General features: G+C 38.7%; 1 protein-coding gene across 1 annotated transcript in view; it reads left to right on the top strand.

Moving 5' to 3' along the window:
* PIGK (phosphatidylinositol glycan anchor biosynthesis class K) overlaps positions 1–20,612 on the top strand; it is a 66,386-nt gene that overhangs the window by 25,736 nt on the left and 20,038 nt on the right. Inside the window, exon 10 of the mRNA XM_054384447.1 lies at positions 16,769–16,844. Coding sequence (XP_054240422.1) covers positions 16,769–16,844 — 76 coding nt within the window. The remainder of the gene's footprint in view (positions 1–16,768; positions 16,845–20,612) is intronic.

Raw genomic sequence — 20,612 nt, 5'->3', positions numbered from 1 at the left:
GGTGAGTTACTGTTGGTAAGGCAAATGGATATTGAATGCAGCCCATACCCAAACTAATGCAAAATCATTCTCAGGGTTGAATTCTATGAAATAGTAATTTTCTTATTTGTAAAGCCTTTCTATTTTTTGGCTTGTATTAGTGATGCTGCTTAGGAGGATGACAGCATCAAAGGTGAATTAATTTTACCAGAGGTTGTTTCAGTAGCCTACTCTACTGCACTGGACCAAACTGTTTTTCACATGGCCCTGCTTGTATACATTAGAAGTTAAACTTAGGGGCTGTATTTGAGTAAAACTAGTCCAGGAATACTACTTTTGGACCTTATCTAGTGACTGGCTTGAGAGCAGCCCTGAAGAAAAGGACTTGGGGGTGCTGGTGGATGAGAAGCTCAACATGAGCCACCAGTGTGCACTTGCAGCCCAGAAAGCAAATCACATCCTGGGCTGCATCAAGAGAAGCATAGCCAGCAGGTCAAGGGAGGTGATTCTCCCCCTCTACTCTGCTCTGGTGAGACCCCACCTGGAGTACTGCATCCAGTTCTGGAGCCCCTATTAGAAGAAAGATCTGGATGTGCTGGAATGTGTCCAGAGAAGGGCCATGAGGATGATCAGAGGGCTGGAGCACCTCTCCTGTGAGGACAGACTGAAAGAGTTGGGGCTGTTCAGTCTGGAGAAGAGAAGGCTCTGAGGAGACCTTCATGTGGCCTTCCAGAATCTTAAGGGGACCTACAAGAAAGCTGGGGAGGGACTTTTTAGGATATCAGGTAGTGACAGGACTAGGGGGAATGGAACAAAATTAGAAATGGGTAGATTCAGATTGGATGTTGGGAAGAAATTCTTTACCATGAGGGTGGTGAGACACTGGAGCAGATTTCCCAGGGAGGGGGTGGAAGCCTCATCCCTGGAGGTTTTTAAGGCCAGGCTGGATGTGGCTCTGGACAACCTGATCTAGTGTGAGGTGTCCCTGCCCATGGCAGCGGGTTTGGAACTAGATAATCTTTGAGGTCCCTTCCAACGTTAACAATTCTGTGATTCTATGAAGTAGTTAATCTGTTTGTTTCTCCCTATGGATTTATGTTTTTAATGCTCATTCTGTGTATTGGAGGATTTTTTGTGTAATTGTTTGATCGTCTCAGTCTGACTGAATCCCTGCATTTGAGGAGTAGATTCCCTGCCTTTTATTTCTAAAAGTGATGAAGTGCTCATGAGAGTTACTTCCTATATGGAGCAGAAAAAGATTACATTGTCCCATAGAAAATATCAAGAGAGTATCTCCTTTTGTATTAATTCAAGGAAAATGAAAACTTGAAGAACTACATTGAAGAATTTAGCCCTAAACTTAAATGTTATTGGAAAAATAAATTTACAATAAAATCTTAGTGAAGAGTGATTGGAAATGGCTTGAGTGTTTGCACATACTTATCTGATTCTTGTCATATGCAGTTTGTTTCCTCTAAGTTATAGACCAATTTGATAACAGACTATGTGCAAATCTTAAGAAATGCTTTACTGGAGTGACCTGAAATATTTATTTTTGTGACAGAGAGATTTGAACCCACGCTAATCTGCAGTGGTACTGCAGAAAATAACTCAGTTCTTATTTTGTGTAGTTATGTCCTGCTTACTAGTCTGTGTAAAACAACAGTCATTAATTTTCTTGCAGGAAAAGTTGCCACACAAGGTCTTTTGTTCCTTAAGCATTTCTGGTTTTAAAAATTGCTTTGTCTTGCATTTACTGGTGTGTCAATTAGTACATTTCACCTGAATAAAACTCAGATTAGAAGAAAGAAATGTACTCAGAGATCTAAAAACCAAGCAGAACCCCCTCTAAACCCTCACTTCAATTGTTAGTTTTGAGAATTTAGCAAAACTTAACATTTTTCAAGTTACTACTGTGACACACTGCTATTCTCATCTGGTACAATATGCAGCACCTTAGTAAGGAACTATTGTTACAGAGCAGATAAGATTAAAAAAAAAAATCATTGGGTTTGATGAAAACCTGCATGAACAGTGGGGAAAAAAGCCAAAGTTACCATAGCAACCACCAGTGCTTTAGACAGAAGCTAAGTAAAAAAGAGGAGAAATGTAACAGAAAATATGAGGGCAATTTCATAAAGCTTAAAAAATAAAAATGGAATGTTAAAGCAAATATGATTAATACTTATCTTTTATCACTTGGAAATCCCTGATAAGCAGCAGATTGTCTTTAAAATAAAAATATGAGAATCACTGTTAATAAAAGTGTTTCTGTGTCTGTTAGACCCTATTATGGAGGTACTTTAATAGATTTGTGAAAAATGGGTGAAAGTTTTACAAGTTTTGGGGTGGTTTGGTTTTGGGTTTTTTTTTTGTCTTCAGATTTTTTTTTTTTAACTCCAGTCTTAACCCATGTGATGGAATGGCCTCTGAAAATGTCTTTCATGGTATAAATGTGACCAAAAATCTTCCTAATAAATATGGTCCCACAGTGGGAATACTGAGTTCTTTGTGGCATGGTACATTGTGTCAGCTGACTGTGTAGCAGTAAAGGAGTGGCAAAGGCAGCCAAATACCCAAATGCTTGGACATCAGGATTTCAAGAAAAAAAGCAGCTTTGGTAAGACTAGGGGTGTGAGTTGCCCATACATAACAGGTTTACATAAAACAACACATACAGGCAGTTGTCTTTGCCTTTGTGTCTGAATGTATGCTATCAGTGATTAATTTAAAGGCTGAGCTTTGATACTTTTTTTTTCCTTCCCTTTTTTGTCTTTTAAGTCTTAAATTTTAATCTTAGCCATCACAGAGTGAAAGGGCCCATGTTGGAACCTTAAGCAAATAAATAAACTATGATAAATGCACTTTAATGTTCTATCCTGAAAGAGTGCTAATCTAAAAGTTTGAGTACAAAAAGGGAAACAAAAAATACTTTATCCTTTCTTTAAAATATAGACTGGCTCATTTCTTGCCTTTTCTTTGAAAGACTGTGTTGGTGTCTGCTTGGCTGCAGCACAGTTATCTTCTGATATTGTTTGAGTGTGATTCTACTATGTAGTAGTAAATAGAACTTAACTGTCTTAGAGTACTGTAGCCCTGGGGCTTTGCATACATGTCAGTGCAGTTGTTGGTAGTGTCTGTTTCTTCTGGAAGAAAAGGCATTGTTTGTGAATAAACAGACTTTGGTTATTTTATAAACCAATATGAAAGGAAAATGTTTTCCTTTTGTCATGCAGAAGTTTATAAAAAGGGTAGAAAGTTTTGCATTATTCCCCAAGGTCTTCCTGTGAATCTAAATAAAACATTTGTGATGAGTTCTTTATTGTAAAGTGAAAACTATTTTTTTTTCTTCTCTGATACAGAGAATCAACCAGGTTGGAAAAGACCTGAGGGATCATGAAGTCCAACCTATTACCTAATACCTAACACCTCTTGACAACTAAACCATGGCTCCAAATGCCACATCCATTCTTTTTTTTGAACACCTCCAGGGACTCCACCACCTCCCTGTCCTATTCTATGAGTTATAAATGTAGGTCTGTTTTGAAGTGAGAACTGAAACTGATTAAGGTGAAATCATGGTAAATGTAAAAATGAAGGACAATGTGAATTCCTGTAAATGCTCAAGGTCTGTAATCTAGAAACTTAAGATTGGAGATCTAGAAGCATTTTGGCACTGATGTCTTCTTTATTTAGTTGTCCCATCTATGAAACAATCTATGGTACCTCTATTGCATGATTTTTGCTCTGGAGTAGATGCAGTAGACTTCATACTATAGTATATGAATTTTTCTGGAGGAATAACTATGAGGAAAAAAAAAATGTGTTCCGGGTCAGTTCAGTGTTTAAATACAGGCACTAAATGGCATATTTAATGATTTCTTGTCTGTTATCAGATTGGGGTTTGACCTGAGAAAAGAGCTTTTCCAGTGTGGCTGGACTTGACGTGGTTAAGTTCTATGCTGGGGCAATGCATTGTAAAGCAGCTATCTTAGATGCACAGACTGAATCAGAATCTGCTAGGAGAAAGGCAGCATAGGTTCTTATTCCTGCTGCAGCTGCACTTTATCACAGGTGGTTGCTACTCCCTGATGAGCCCTCTTTCCTGCAGACAGAGCCCTTTGTGCTGTGTTCCTACCTCTGCTCGGGGCTGATCCAAAAGCCTGGCAGGTATCTTCCAAGTCTCAGTATGTGGCCTAGTTATCACATAACACAATCTGTTAAGACACTTGAAAATATGTATTGTGTGCTCTAACAAGGTACTGTTGATATGTACTTGACCTTTAAAGGTCCTTTCCAACCCAAACTGTTCCATGATTTATGATTCTAAATTGGAAATTCATTACGTTGTGAAACACTTCTATGACATCTCAGTTAAGTTCCTGCAGAACGTAATACAAGCAAGGCAGGGATTTTTTTTTTGTGCTATGTTTTTATAGATGCAGCAAGTTTAGAAGTGTAGTGCTGTTAGTGGGTCGTGCAGGCTTGAAATGTTAAACATGTTGTGAGAAAATGTGGTCAGTCACTGATGTCCCAGGAAGGAAAAATCACTGAACTCTGGCTATTTTGGTAAATTAAAGCAAAGCCCACTAGGTGGTGCAAGCAAATAAATCAGCTTGCAAATATGTCTCTAGATAAGTACGTTTGGGGAAAGGGGGTCTTTCACTAAATTAAAATACAGTCTTTGTGGGTTTGTTTCTGATCATATGCAATAGTTATTAAAACTTAACTCTGTCGTAGAGTATTTTTCCACGTACAATAAAAAAGCGCATTCTAATTTTGACTTACACTTGTGTGTCTGCATTTCTTACAGTGCAGGCTGGTGTCGTGGTGCTGTATTTGTAGCTGGGGTGGTGGCTCTCAGAGGAAGTAGCAGAGGACTTCCATTATGTTTTGCTGTGCTATCAGAAGTGCCTGCTGTGAAATAATATTCTTCCTGGAGGCTTACTGAGGCATTTTCAGACTTACCTGCTTGGAAAATTCTGTCTCGCTTGTGCTTTATCCTCTGCCAGTTTCACTTTGGAGTTTACCTTTACAGCAGTGCTGTGCATATGCAATTAAAACTCTGTGTTTCTGAGAAAAACAGATTTCACACAGTAAGTTGCAACATCATACTGTCAATTTGCTGTCCGGATAGACGTAAGTATAGTTCCAGTAGAAAATAATTCTTGAAATATAATGCATGTAGTTGGTCTGGAAGAGCTAATGTAGCATGGCTAATAAATTGGTGATTCTATTATTTTTTGTTAAAAACACAACCAAAAAAAAGGAAAAAAAAAAACACCACCAAATGAGAAAACCACAAAATAAAATCTCATACCTGAAAACGCTCTTTCATTGTACTGCTGGAATTGATTATAGTATAACATTGTCAGTTTGTCCTGAATTCAGATTATATAATCTCTCAGTAGCCCATTTTATACCTGTCTTTCTCTTCTCCCCACTGAAAATACCTCTTGTACAGTGACTTAGTAAAGATGCACTGGGCAATAGTGTCTTTTTATAGACATAGCAAAAGTATTTGAATAACAAAACCCCTGTGTTCTTGAGATAAACAGAAATTCCTGGGGTTTTTCACTTACAGAGAGCCACCAGCACTGTCATTTTCGTGGTATAAATTACATTTTACCAGAGTTTGCACGGCTTCCTGGCGGGTCCCAGGCTGCCAGCTCTTCGGAGAGAGGTGATGGCACCGTGGCTGTGCCATGATACTAAGGAAATCCCTGCCTGTGCTAAAGGCCAACTGCTGCAGTGCAAATGTTGTTGGCTGCTTAGTAGTCAGCTTGAGATAGCAGGTGGTGTTCTTATTGCTGTCTTCCCCACTATATCTGTCTTCCAGGATTTTGTCTCAATGAATATAGTGCATCATAACTATGACATTACCACGTTTCTGTCCAGGACTCAGTAATAAGACAATAACTGCAGTCACTAAGCAACTCTCCAGTGGAGAGTTCAGTACTTTACAGTGCAGTATATTTACTGAAATGGCAATTTTTCATTTCAAAGTGACTTATCTATTCATTGATGGAGATGAGTGTGTTTGCCGCATTCATCCTTGTCTTGATAAATAATGTAGAAGCAGGTTTTCAGGTTTGTGTTTTGGGTTGTTGTGGTGGATGGGGGGTTTGTTTGTTTGTTTTGATTTTTTTGTGTTGTGGTGTTTTTTTTTAAGGAAATAAGGCAGGGAGACATTAAAGTATAAAAGGCCCATATGCACTAAATACCAGTTTACCAGCAGCCAGAAAAAATACATATGCTAGCCAAATAGTCACATACTCTGAGTTTTACCATAAGATTTTTTTAGAATGTGTAGCCTCTGTAGGGTAGACATGGAAAAATTCCTGCAGAGGTAATAGACTCAAACCACAGAAATAAAACTTGACTTTTGTTGCAGCAGTGCATAGGAGTCCGACTCATGAGGTGCAGGACAGAATGTAAACTCTTGACTAGACTTCTTATATTTGAGAGTGTGTAGCATGCAAAATTCTGTAGAAAGAAACCTTCTTTTAGCTATTGCTTGTCTTTGTGCTTCCCTCACTGGATTTTTTTTCATGAGCATTTTACTGTGGAATTGGAGTTGTTCCATTGCTTCTATAACTGATAGTTATTCTATAGGCAGGTGGTGAAAGAGAAATCTGACTTCATTATCTGTACTAAATGAACCAAGAAAATTTTAACTCCTGCCTTAGTTTCATAGTTGCCTTTTATGTGTATATAGATACACAGACATATTTATATATAGGATTGTGAAGGGCCTAAGCAGCACTGGGGATTTTGTCCTTTCATGCAAGGTATTGAGAGCCTGAAGTTCTAAAAGCTGGTGCCGGACTGGTGGTGTGATGTATTGTACTTTACACAGTCTTTTGCTGGTAGTGTGTACTGAAAATGTATACTTAACATTCAGAATTACTGATACAGCTTTCTGAAGATTGTGAGCATTTGCAGGTAATGACTTTTAAATAATGGAAGAATTTACCACTCAAATGAGGTAAAGACAGATTAGGCCAATAATGCTAGGGCTTTAGTCTTAGTCAAAAATTGCAAATTACTTTTATGTCATAGAATCAACCAGATTGGAAGAGACCTCCAAGATCATCTGGTCCAACCTATCACCCAGCCCTATCCAATCAACTAGACTATGGCACCAAGTGCCTCATACAGTCTTCTGTAGAACATCTCCAGGGATGGTGACTCCACCACCTCCCTGGGCAGCCCATTCCAATGGGCAATCACTCTCTCTGTGAAGAACTTCCTCCTAACATCCAGCCAATACCTTCCCTGGCACAACTTGAGACTGTGTCCTCTTGTTCTGCTGCTGGTTGCTGGGAGAAGAGACCAACCCCCTCCTGGCTACAACCTCCCTTCAGGTAGTTGTAGACAGCAATGAGGTCACCCCTGAGCCTCCTTTTCTCCAGGCTAAACAACCCCAGCTCCCTCAGCCTCTCCTCATAGGGCTTGTGTTCCAGGCCCCTCACCAGCTTCATCACCCTAAATGTCAACCCTTACATTAAAAAAAATAAGGCATGAACTATTCTCTGACAGTGGATATTTGGTTTTGTTTTGGAAAGTAAAATCGCATCAACTCATTGAATGCATTATGCACACTACTGCCTTAAGATGGTCTTGGAAGGTCGTGGTCACCTTAAATTTGGGTGTGTTGCGACTGAATGCTGAAAGTTTCATTTTAAAAGTTAAAGTCCTGTTTTCAAAAATAGCTACTTAATATTAGTCTTTGTTAGAATTTTTGTTAGGATTATAGTTCTGCTGACCCATGAACTATTCTTACTGTGGGCAAGCTCCAACACATGCAGGTTTTCTTGAAAAATGTACTTCTTAATATTATAGGAACTTGACATTTTATAGGAGTAGCTTTAGCTTTTATTATATTATAAAGATCGTTGTTTGCTTAAGCATTTACTATGTTGATGATTAAAACGTTGCAGAATTCATATCAACATAGGTATAGAAATAAACTGAACAGTCTGTAAAAAAACCAACTTCCTTTTATTAAGTAATTTTATCTTTACACTTCCAGTAAGATAAAGAAAACTCTATAGAGAATTTAAGATAACTGAGAAGGAATTTAAGATAACTGTGGAGGGACTTACCTGTAGCCCTGAGAGAGACTTCTGTTCCTGCTTTAGCCTTGTGCCTTGGAGATTATAGAGAGAAAAGGAGCTGATAGCTTGTGGCATGCTCTGAGCTACTGCATCTGTTCTTTCCCAGCAAGAGGAGGGTGAAATAATCAGAAATCTGGATTTGGCATGTGTCTGAGATGCTGGATTTTGTGTCAAGTATTTGGATTAGAAATCATCTTGGAACATAGCAAAAATTGGTCTTGTCCAGGATAATATTTGGCTTTGCAACCAGGAGTAACTTGCAAATCCAAATATGTCTTGCACAGGTATCCCTGACAGATGCTGGTACTACTACAGCATTGAATTTGAATGGAAAGAGACAGTGTGTGTCTGTCTCACAGGTCTCAGACCTAGTGGCTTGCCTGAAGGGGCAAGGAAATTCCCGAGTTTGTATTCCTGTTGGGAACTTGGCAAGTGGTGTGCTGTGCACTCGACCCAGGTAAAGTACGACTTGCTGCTGCTTTTCTTTCCTGGGAGCAGACCACTAAAACAATTCATGCTTGAAGGCTGTGAGGTTTGTCAAGTTACTGAACCTTAATACCAGGCACTATGGTTAATATGCAGTGGTCTGTGGTGAACGGGAGATGGTCCTAATACTGTGAAATTACTGATACCAGAAAAGCAAGCCATAAAATAGCAGTATGAAGAAAAAGGATGGCTGCCTTACAGGATCAAACATAACAGATTCATTGTTCAACATCAGCAGACTCAATAACCTGCAGTACCTTGGCCTTAGAGAACATAAGTTGACTAAGCGTTTGAAGTTGAGGTTTCATCTGCTATTAACAAGAACAAACAACAACAGAATCTCAACAAAGTGCACAAGTCATCCATAAATAATGAAAATCATGCTTCAGAAGATAAAACTGGTAAAAAGCTTAAGAGCTGCATACATTCTGTGCAGCTTTCTGTAAAGAGCCCTCTTTAATGTGCTCAGCAATATAATGTTACCTAGATACATGCATTGGCAGAAAATGCAAAGTATTCAGTGCTAGCTGATTGGAGTGCTTCTCAGTTCTGTCTGCCATGGCCACTCAGAGTTGTCTACAGAGAGGAATGAGAAAGCAGTTGGCTACCATTTGTGGTATAGCATTTTGCAGTTCTCAGTGTATCTTGGTTGTCATCTTTATGGAGATATCTTACTGGTCATGTTGCATCCAAAAAGATCAAATACAATGTCTTGTCTTCAGGGGAAACTTGATTGCAGAGTAAACAATCTCTCAATAGCCCAGAAGAGTAATTTTTATGATGAATTTTCTGTTCCCCCAGTGCATAGCACATTTCTTTCAAGAAAACCTGGGTCTATTATTGCTACTAATATATGGCCTTTCATACACTTGTGGAAAGAAATTTAGTTGGTGACATGTTCTACAAGTAAGGACTGGAAGCTGACAGGCTGATTAGCAGCCTTGGAGATTAGGAGATCTGGAGGTGTTGGGGGACACCCAAGTTAAATAGGAGTGAGCAGTGTCATCATCACTGGTAAGGCAAGCTGCCTACTTAGCTACATGAGGAGAAATGAGATTAGCAGATTGAGCAATAGTGTTATCAGTATTATTATTATTTCTGTTTGATGCTGGTGAAGCCTCACCTGAAATACTGTGTCTGGTTTTTGGCCGCCTGCTTCAAGAAAGATGCTGATAAAGTGGAGAAGGGTTGCCAGTATGGCCCAGAGCATGCAACCTGTGAGAGGTGGTTGAGAGATGTGAGCTTACTTCACTTGGAAAAGATGGGAGATGTAGTAGCAGGGTGCACCTGTTTGAAATGCAGTTAGGGTTAAGGTAAAATCTTTTTTATAACAAGGAACATTGCCTGTAGGTTGTGGCTTCAAAGGTTCAGATTGTAAATTAGGAGAAATTTCTGAAAAAAGGGTCAAGTAGCACTAAAGTTTTACATAGAGTGGTTGTGGAGGTTTTGAAGACTCAGTTAGACAAAGCCATGGCTGACCTGATCTGATGTTCTGAGGGTGAACTGGATGACATCCAAAAGACCCTTAGAAACAACATTTCTGTAATTCTGTGTGATTAATTGCAGTAAAGGAGCAAAAAGATAAAGGAGAAAGCTCGAAATAGGAGGAGGTAAAGTAGAAGGTCTGAGGATGGTGTTGGGCAGAGAACAGGCTTTGCTGCTGCTGCTGCTTTGACAGATTCTTGTAGTGAACTAAGCAGTCTCATGAGAAATTATTAGCTGGATGGTACATTACGTGACTCATGAACTGAAAAAACAGAAATATGTACCACAGGTGTAGAAATACTGGGAGTTAAAATGTGTGTTTTAGGGAGATTTTGAAAGTCTTTTCCTGAAAAGTGTAACAATGTAAACAGGCAGATAGGTTGTTTAATTTGAACATATGCAAGAAGGAATAGTGGTGTTAAAGAAATGTGAACTTTGCTGTAAAGACTAATTATGGCTACTACACAATGGAATTGCTAACCTGGCACGTTTCCATGTTTTATTTGTTTTAACAACATCTCGCTGATTTTTGACTTTCTGTGCACTGGCAGGTGGTGTTCAATTGGTCTATGTAAAGATTAGGCACTGCTGAATTAGCTTTCAGTTATGAAAAGAAAGAAGGAGCTTGCTTTATTCAGCTGAATGTATAATTCTGACATGTACTGGTAGTAGTATTTAAAGTGCTTCTGTGATGTTGTGGTGGGGAGGGATTTGCTTTTTTTCTTTGAGATTTCTGTGAAATTCAGTGATGGGTTTCCAAACTGCTAGTTATAGAGTGATAATAGCCTGGGTTGGTTTCTTTAACCGCTCTTTTAAACATTTCCCCACACAATTAGGAAGGACTAGATCCAAGCAGGAAATCTGAAGCCTCGGTTACTAGATACAGCATATACACACTTCAAATGAGATTGAACGTTTGCTCAGCTAGGTGAGTGGTGTTCTTTTTAGACTGGCTTGAACAAGAGGTAGAAGCTCCTCTGATACTGCTGGACTTGCTATATGGGTCAAGTTTGGGAAACTTGATGGAGACACTTGTGACCTTTTTTTCTTTTTTCCCCCTGCAAAATTCTGTCTGCTGTGAGAATGAATTAACATTAAGCAATGAGTACCTACTTTTAGCTGTGGACTGAAGTGGTGAATTGGTGATTTTTTCAATGATAGAGGAGAGACTTAGCTGGTCTTTTTATCTCCAATTTTTTATTAGCATTTTGTGCATGAGCAGCATCTTCTTGTTGAAGTTTAAATTAATTCAAAAGAGATTTGCCAATTTACCTAAAATGTGTAATATTTGAGATAACAAAACGAAGCCCTACAGGTCATGTGTTTTCCAGAAGCAGCAAAGTCAGTTCTGCTTACTTAAGCTAATATTCTAATTCCTTTCCTGTGTCTTGCTTAAGTATAAAAATAGGAGCAGGAAGAACAGAGAATCCCTTCAGCGACAAACATACTTTGACAAAAGTCACTGACTAGAAAAGAGCAGAGGGACAATATTGGTCAACTTCTGTATTTCTGTTAAAATACTCTACAGACTTCTGTTACCTCTTTTTGGGATCCTGAGATGGTTAAGAATATGTGACTTGACAGAGGTTAGTCACCTGAAATTCTTTTATCTAAGAAATTGTGTGTGAATTAGAGAAAGGCAGAGGAAAGAATTGTTACAGTCTAGTTTACCCAGTTTATGAAGCAACAGATTATAACCTGATGTGTCTGGCAGACTCTGGGATCATCAGGAGACTTGTTCATGATCAGATCCAACAGAAATCACTGTGCATTTGGAGACTTAAGGTGTTTCCTAAACTTCAGGAATAAATACTTACATCTAGGTTGGGTCAAAATATTTCACATTTATTTCAAAATAAATTAACCAATTACAGGAAGTATTTTGCATTTCTAAGCTATAGAGCAATATTCCTGTAGAGAGAGATTCCTGCAGAGAGGTATTTTTAATTCAGTGTGTGAAGCACACTGAAGTAAAATATTTTTTCTTTTCATTGCAAGTCAGTAGCTTCCTTCTTTAGATCATTATAAATCTGATTGTGTCTACCACTTTTTTTTTCATTGGATCAAAAATAATTTTTTTCCTTCAGTTGATTATTTCCCCCCCCCCCCCATCTCCATATTGTATTTCTGAATTTTGTGCAATCTTCTTTCTAATCCATCTTTGATAGTATGCCACCTGCTGTGTTAGGTTCTGCCAAGCATCACAAGGTAGAGGTCGCAGCATTCATGGACCAAAAAGTCTTGATGTGCTTGGCTGTACTTGTGAAATGCTTGCATATTTCTGCTGCAGGCATAGCTTTCTCCCCTCCTCATCTTTGAATACGCACTGATAGTTCACCCATTCAAAGACTTTCAGACTGCACAGCAATGAACTGCAAAAGATGCACATTAGCATTCTGCTAGACAGTCCTGCAAGGTCTCCCAAGGTAAGTTGCCAGCTGTCCAGCTTACCAAAGCTTAGTACTTTGGTAGTGAGTGTAGTTGTTTGCATTATTAAATATATCAAATTTTTGAAGGAGGACATCCACAATCACCTAAGCAAAGGTTGCAGCAACAAAACGTGCGCTGAATGCTTCCTTAAGTTGCCAAAAGGCTTGCTTTGACCCTTTAACTGCAGAAACTAAACTGATGCTGTGAGAATGTTGTGAGGAAGTTCCCTGGAACACTCTCTGGTGTTTGCTTCTCTTCTTCATGACTGTCCACGTGGTAGGCATGCTTATATGCCAATCTTACCTTCTGTTAAAAGGAAAAAGATTGATTAGCACACTTTTTGGGGAAGAACAGAGCTAATGGTCTCTTCACAAGCACTGGCATATTCCATGCACATAGCTGTTCTGATGTTTAAACATACTGTATTCTTACATGTGAAGTTAGGATTTAGCAGATAGATCAAGTAGTTGGCATTAATCCAAGGTCTAATTCTTAATCTTCTGTAGTATGGATATGGTAGATAAATTTCTCAATGGCCAATTTTTAAAACTACTCACTCAAACCCGACATAGCCCATTTCAGCCTCTCTATAATAGGAAGCCTAATAACTTTTCTGATGTGGTGCATAAAGCTCTGCTATTTTGTTTTCTTTTTATTGCCAGATGCAAGCATGTTCATGTATTTACAGTCAATAAAGCTATCAGTGCTGTACACAGGTTTAGATTAAGAATGTCAACCTTTCAGCTTGGAGTGTCTGATTTAGGCCACTGCTGTGTCATTTGCATCCTTTAGTCACATACTGTCTGCCTGATCAGTTGCAATATTTCTGCTTTTGAGCCACTTCTACAAGTTCTCCAGTCTGTTCCAGTAGGTTCAGTCGTAGTGTTCAGAAGTTGTGTGTCAAATAAACCACACTGCATTTAAGGACCAGTGTGTTTTGCACCTCTACAGCAAGTAAAAAAAGTCATCTCCAGCCCCCTTTTTCCATAATGCATTTTTGTCTCTGATTACCTCTTCATTTTCCAGTTCACACTCTGACTTTGCTTTTGTGTAGTTTCCAGGAGAGGTGGTTATATGTTAGGACTTATCATCAAGGAACAGTAGTTTCTGAGGTGCAATATTCCCTATGCATGGGTCATACGCATAAAGAATTTGCGAGTTGTGGAAACCATTAAATCTAGAGGAAGGAAGGAAGGAATAGGAAGGAAGGATTACCAGCATTAGTCCTATTTGCGTCTGTAATTAGGAAATGTTTATATTTGTCCAGAGATCCATGTTGTACAGCCTGTCCTGTTATCTAGACTCCTCACTCTCTTTCAGGGTCTTAACAGCCCCTTTCTGCCGTGGACAAACCAATTACTGATCAATGTAGCTCGGTTTTTCCCCTTATTTTTGTAATACTTGCATTAGATAAAATACATCTCTGCCCTAAAGCCACTGCAGCTATTCTGTGCATCAGATTGTGGGTTGGATTAGCACTTGGGGCAGAATGTGCCACCTCTTGATGCTAAGGATTTATTTTTCTGTAGCATACGTTGAGTCTCTCAGGATTTTTCCTGTAAGAGCGAGCATGCAAATGTAAATAACAAATAAGATTTTTCACTAAATATCTTGACACATTTTACTGGATTTAGATTCACTTTCCACAGTTTCTGTTTCATGCTTACTTTCCTTCATCTAAGAGCAGTCACAGTGGCAGTATAAAAATAACTTTTAAATTGAATTTTTCAAGATCCTCTTCTGCTATCTCGTAGTGCTTCCCACTTCTCTTCTGATTTAATGTTTCTTTCTAGTCTTCTCCCTGAAAATCAAGATCTCCTTATGCTTTGCATTACCAGCTGTCAGGCGTGATACTGTATATGCTGATATGCCACTGTGTTAGCTTGCTTTGGCACTGTTGGCAGCAGTCTGCTGTCATGCTCAACCAAGAGAGAAAGGACCATTTCTTACTGGGAAATTAATTCATGAGAAATTACTTTCGGTTTTGTATTGTAATTGTTTTCAAAATAAATTAAACATACAAAGAAATTTGTATGCCTTTAATTTTATGAAGGTTTAAGTGTCAAGATATAAATGAAATAGTGAGATCAACTAATTTTCTGAAATTACAGATTAGTTTTATTTTTAATTATTTGTTTTTTTCCCTGGCATAGAAGGTTTTGAGCAAAAGCGAATGCCATCCTAGGAAGTTATTTCTGGAAGAAGAGTAGTAACCAATTTACTTTTGTCCCTCTGTGAAAGTGAGAGGCAAGGTCATGATGACTGTAATGGAGGTGATCTTTGTCCTGACCTATTCACTTCCTAACCCCTGCAGAAGAGGAGGAAGTAGAACCTCCCTTTCTGTGTTGAGCTTTTTCTCCTCTCTAGTCATGACCTTCCTATACTTTAGACTTTCTAGAAGAGGATTGCCTTTTACAGGTAATTATGTTTAGAAGGCTCAGCATCAGTGAGCTACTAGTTTTAGGGCTAATGTAAAAAGAAATAGCAGTTATGCAGCAAATCTCTTTCTTTTTGGTACTAACTGCCCTGATTGTGCCTTTTCTTTGGTCCGCTTGCAAAGCTGACCAAGTCAACCAATGTAATTTTGTTAAGGACAGAATATGATGCTGCTTCCGTGCTTGTAAACTACACGGACTGATGTATTGTCTAGCAGTCATAAAATGTTTAATTTTATCATGGTCCATGATACTGTTATGGATCATGGCAGCTAGTGCTCTCCTGGACAGCGTTTGTGCGTGGTTCAGGGCATAACATGTGCCTAGGAGCAGTCAGATTTGGATGAAGACCCTGCTTTGGGGGAGAGAATTCAGCCATGTTATTGTGAGCTATGTCATGTTGCTTAATTTTACTGGCAGCAAGCTGTTTCTGTACTTACTAATAAAACTGTTTAAAGTATAGTTCTGTGCCCACTCTCAGGGGACTTTAAGCTCCAATAGCCGTTTCTAGCCCTTTCTCAGAACATACAAGTCTGGACTTCACTCCTGTTCTCAGAGCTTTAAGGATGGATGCTGTTTGATGGAAGCCTTTTGCATGCAGTGTTTTATCCTCTGCGCTGCTTACAGGATAGCAATTTCTTACTGCATCATCCAGTTCTCACATTCGTTAGAAGGAACCAGGCTTTGTGGTTAAGATAAAAGAAACAAAAAGAAATTGCCTTACACCTGTTATACAAGCGTTTAGGCCAGTAAACTCGTGCTTGGTCTGAAAAATGACAATGAGTATATGGAGCTTTCATAGTAATATAATCATCTTGAAAGGGATTTGTAGTGCTTAAAACTGTTAAGTAGTGAAAGTGGCTAACTGTCATACTGCTAGAATTCACGCTGAACATTTTGAAGCATACTTTTTGTCTGCATTAACTGCAGTGAAAGGCCTTGGTTTTGTGGGGATCTTCCTTCCTTCACTACTTGTCATTTTACTCAAATTCCTGTATTCTGAACTTCTCAGAGAGAAATGGCTGATGAAAACCTTGAATGGTACTTTGAAAGTGTAGCGCACACTGTGCAGTTCCAGTACATGAAAGAAGTATGGTTGAAGGGTTTAAAACATCCTTTCATATTCATATGCTATCATTCAAATATTATTTCAAGAGACTGCTCGTGGATTCTGAATTTTCAGTTGCAACTACAGTTTATTCAAAGTTTAAAGGGTTATGATGCATTTTCCTTGTGAAGTATTCTACTGGTTTTGTCCCCACTAGTTCGTGGCTTTTCTGAAATCAGTAGTACACATAACTGTGTTGGCAAATGCCCAAATGCTTGTGGTCTTGAACTTCTACCACATCCGATCACTTATGTGCACTTGCAGCAAAAATGGGAAATGATGAATAATCCTTCCTGCCTTTTGAGATGGTCATATTTGAATTATGTTGGCAGGACTGAGTGAAGAAGCTTCTATCACTAGCAGCCTTGAATCTGCTCTGTAAACACATAAGACTTTGTGTGGGAATTTTAATCCAGCTTTCACCAACACTTTATTCACCTAAAACAGAATTTAAAGGTTTCTGGTGCTAAATTTGTTTCATGTGCTTTGGTCAGGGAAAAAAGCCACAATATTACACACATTTCTGTTACTCTATGTGTATTCTTTCACTCAACTTCATAAGAAATACTCAATTTAAGTTTTAAAATACACTTGTTCATAATAGGGAAAAATCTCCCAGATACCACATTTTTTTTTAAGTGATGTGCCTGAAACTCTTAAATTTCAGTATTTTAACTTGGAAAACATTGTAAACTTTGATAAATGTGAACTTCATTTTTTCCCAGGCTTCCAAAAGATGAGTTGGCAACAGAACCACTAAAATATGCAGAACAACTTCCTGTGGCTCAAATAATACACCAGGTATGTCTATCTATTTGAAATACTTCTTTTGAGAATAAACAACATCTGTAATACTTAAACTGCTTTTCTGGGACACACATTATCAATGCACTCATGCTGGAAGTATGTGAAACCAACATACTCTTGTTCAGATGACAACTATTAAATTAGAAAAGTCTTATCATGATCATGGCAATGAAAAGATTCTTGCTGTATGACACAGTTAATGCTTCAGAGGTTGCTGTTAAAATTTTCGCGTCTACTGATTAAAAAAAAAAGGGAAAAAATCCATTAATTTCTTTGAATTTGCATCTTAACCTCAATAGCGTTCCCCTTCCTAAGAAAAAGCCAAAATAACATACATAAAACTTGTGGTATACTGTAAAACATGAGTTTTGAGACTAGGTGTCTCCCTTCTTCATGATGCTTGAAAGTCTAATATTTCCATGTCCTCCTTGTGCTGGGGGCTCCAGAGCTGAATGTAATACTCCAAGTGAGGTCTCCAAAGAGCAGGATAAAGGGGCAGAATCACCTCCCTTGAGCTGCTGGTCACACTTCTTTTTATGCAGCCCAGGATTCAGTTGGCTTTCTGGGCTGCCAGCGCACATTCGGGCTTTTCATCAGCCAGGACCCTCAAGTCCTCCTCACGACTGCTCTCTGTCCACTCTCTGCCCAGCCTGTATGTGTGCTTGGGATTGCCCTGACCCAGGTGTAGGACTTTGCACTTGGCTTTATTGAACTTCATGTCAAGGTCCCTCTGGATAGCATCCCTTCCCATCAGTGTGTCATCTGCACCACACACTTGGTGTCACCCACAAACTTGCTGAGGGTGCACTCAAGCCCACTGTCCATGTTGTTGACAAAGATGTTAAACAGTACCAACTCCTGAGGAGCATCACTTCTTACTTGTCTCCACTTAGACATCAAGTCACTGACCATCACTCTGTGAGCAGTCATCAAAACAGTTCCTTGATGGAATTCATTTGATGAGCAATCCACCTGTAAATTCTGTGTGTATCAATTTAGAGACCAGGATATCATGGGGCACAGTGTCAAACACTTTGCACAAGTCCAGGTAGACAACATCAGTTTTTCATCCCATGTCCATCAGTGCTGTGACCCTCTCATAGAAGTCCACTAAATTTATCAGGCACGACTTGCCCATGGTAAAGTTGTGTTGGCTGCCACCAATCACTTCGTTTTTCATATGTCTTAGCAGAGTTTCCAGGATGATCTGCTCCATGATCTTGCTGGGCAGAGAGGTGAGACTTGATTGGCCTGTAAAGGGCTTCCTTTTTTCCCCTGTTTGAAAATAGGGGTTATGTTTCCCCATTTCCAGTCAGTGGGAAGTTCACCAGATTTTCATGACTTTTGAGATGTGATGAGAAATGGCTTGACACAGAGAAATGGTGGAGTCCATTCACTGCCTTCAGATGAGATAATGGAAACTTGCAACCTCACGTTTGGGACTTGGGGTGGGTCAAGGTAGCCATAAGCCAGATGGACAATGTAAGACTGATTTCAGTCTGAGCTGGTTTTGAATGCTTAAAGATCAACAGGAGCAAATAAAAGTCCACTAAATGTCAAGGTTGCTTACAAAGTCCTAATATTATTATTATTATTGTAGGTCTTTTCAAATACCTTTGTCTATCAGTGTTGTTAAGCAGTTGAGTTGCACGCTGCAGGCAGTGCTGGTTTTACCTTCAAGGAAACATAAGCTTTATTTTAAAACTTTAAAGTGTACAGGTCTGTTCCGTGAGGTGTAAACACAAGGGATTTAAAAACTTTTGGCTGAAATCTGCACCTCCAGGAAGAATCTCTGATGTGTTCAGAACATGGAAGATTGGAAGTCAGGACCAGTTTGTATGTCAGGAACTCCCCAGTGTTGTCAGAGCTTCAAATGACCCAACAGCCTGCAAATGTCACATTTAAAATTCTATCTTCATGCCTGACTCTCAGCATAAATGAATTAAACAGCAGAGCAGGCAGCCAGTCAATATGTTCTTAACAGTGAGAGTGAGCAATGAAACAGTTTGGGGGTTGTTTGGAATCAGTAAATAGAAAGTGCACAGAATGGCTCACCTAGAGGAAAATCTCAAATAGGAAACAGAATTAACCTTTAAGATGGTTGACCAGACAAAATGTCATAGTAATATTTTTACAACATTAGGTGGGTAATAACCACAGGGGTTCATTTGGCTGTGGTGTTATACTGCAATAGAATATTGCACTGCAGAAAAGCAAAAATCTGGGGTTTTTTTTTGTACTCTTTATCTGTTTGCTGTAACAAATTTACCAGTAGTATAGAGCTGTGGTCCACAGAAGGCAGGAAGCAGACCCCACAGAACCACAGATATATTTGATGTAGAGAAACAGAATAAAAGGACCATTGTTCAGCTATTGTGTCAGGCAGTCTGGGCATTGTGCCCTGGTTTTGTATGATGGTGCTGCCCTTTTTGAGCCTCTGGGAGCTGTAATCAGCTGAGCACACTCTGCACCAGTGTCCTGGTGCATTAGCACTGCAAAGACTATGATGTATTGTTTCTGAGGGGCCTGGGACAATTGGGAAACATAGTGGAAATGCCGTGTTAAATTGATATGAACAAATATTTTTCTTACTTCTAGAAGAAAGAAATAAATTATAAGAAATAAAAAAAATGAGTAAAAATTTTGAATAGTATTTGTGGTGTCATGATTCTTTATCAAAATGGGTAATGACTGTTTTGGTATAGCCTTTGTAATTGGTTTTGCATCAAACATAGGATTTCTCTTGTGTTAACCAACGCTTTGTTTATCTCCAGGAAGAAATAAAGGCATCAGTGATTTCACATCAAATAAAAGGCATCAGTTTCACAATGGTAGACAGGTGTCCTAAAGCAGTATAACTCTACAAAGTACCTTTTAATTATAGTTAGTAGCCAACGTGGCTGCTAATTCTATCCAAATTTAACTGCAGATTTATTCTCCTGAACACTGCCAAAAGTCCACATGTTTTCCTTGTGCATTTACATGTGATTTCTAACATTCTCTCTAGTAGTTCAGCTCTGGTATTTAAAAAAAAAAAATTGCACTAATGAACAGAAATTACCTTTTGATTTCTATTCCGATTATTCCACCAGAAAATTCTTGGTGGTGCATTGTGGTACATCCTAAGCTATTTAGCAAAAGTAGACCCAGAATTTGATTTTGGGACTGATCTTAAACTTTATAGCACTTGTAATTTTTTATTATTATAGCAGTATAAAAAAGAAAAAATAACAGCCATATAAAGTTCACAATTCCAGTTCCCAGCAATGTGTTATTTTTATTTCATTAGACCATGGTTAATTAAAAAGACAAATATGAAGAAATGCAAATAAATAGAAGAATGAAAGCAAATGCCTGCATTTACGCCTTTAGCTTTTAGACACAAACCAAAATCAGACTTTTGTAAATGAAGTAGCTCTCTCCATTCTCAAAAACAAAAAGGAAAAAAACAGTATGCTTTTAACTGAAATAGAAAACCAGTAGTTTTTGCTAAATGAATGTACTCTTAAAATGGCAGAAGTTAAGCTTTCAGAGGTGCCCACATAAGGCAACCTGTTAATGAGATTCTTTGTGTACAGCTGTGCGTGCGGTGCTGCTACTTAGAGTAAATTTATAAATACTAAGCTTAAAAAAAAAAGAGGTGGAGGGAGAAAAAAGAGAGACCGCTTTGATTCTGCACTTGTCTTTAGTTGAAAGAGCTCTGGTGAAAGAACAGGGGATGCGGCATTTGAGAAGATTGTTTTTGTTTATCATAAAAGGTGC

The sequence above is a fragment of the Indicator indicator genome, chromosome 10, assembly GCF_027791375.1.
Source record: "Indicator indicator isolate 239-I01 chromosome 10, UM_Iind_1.1, whole genome shotgun sequence".
In the NCBI taxonomy this organism is placed as follows: Eukaryota; Metazoa; Chordata; class Aves; order Piciformes; family Indicatoridae; genus Indicator; species Indicator indicator.
This window is presented reverse-complemented; position numbering and strand designations above follow the sequence as displayed.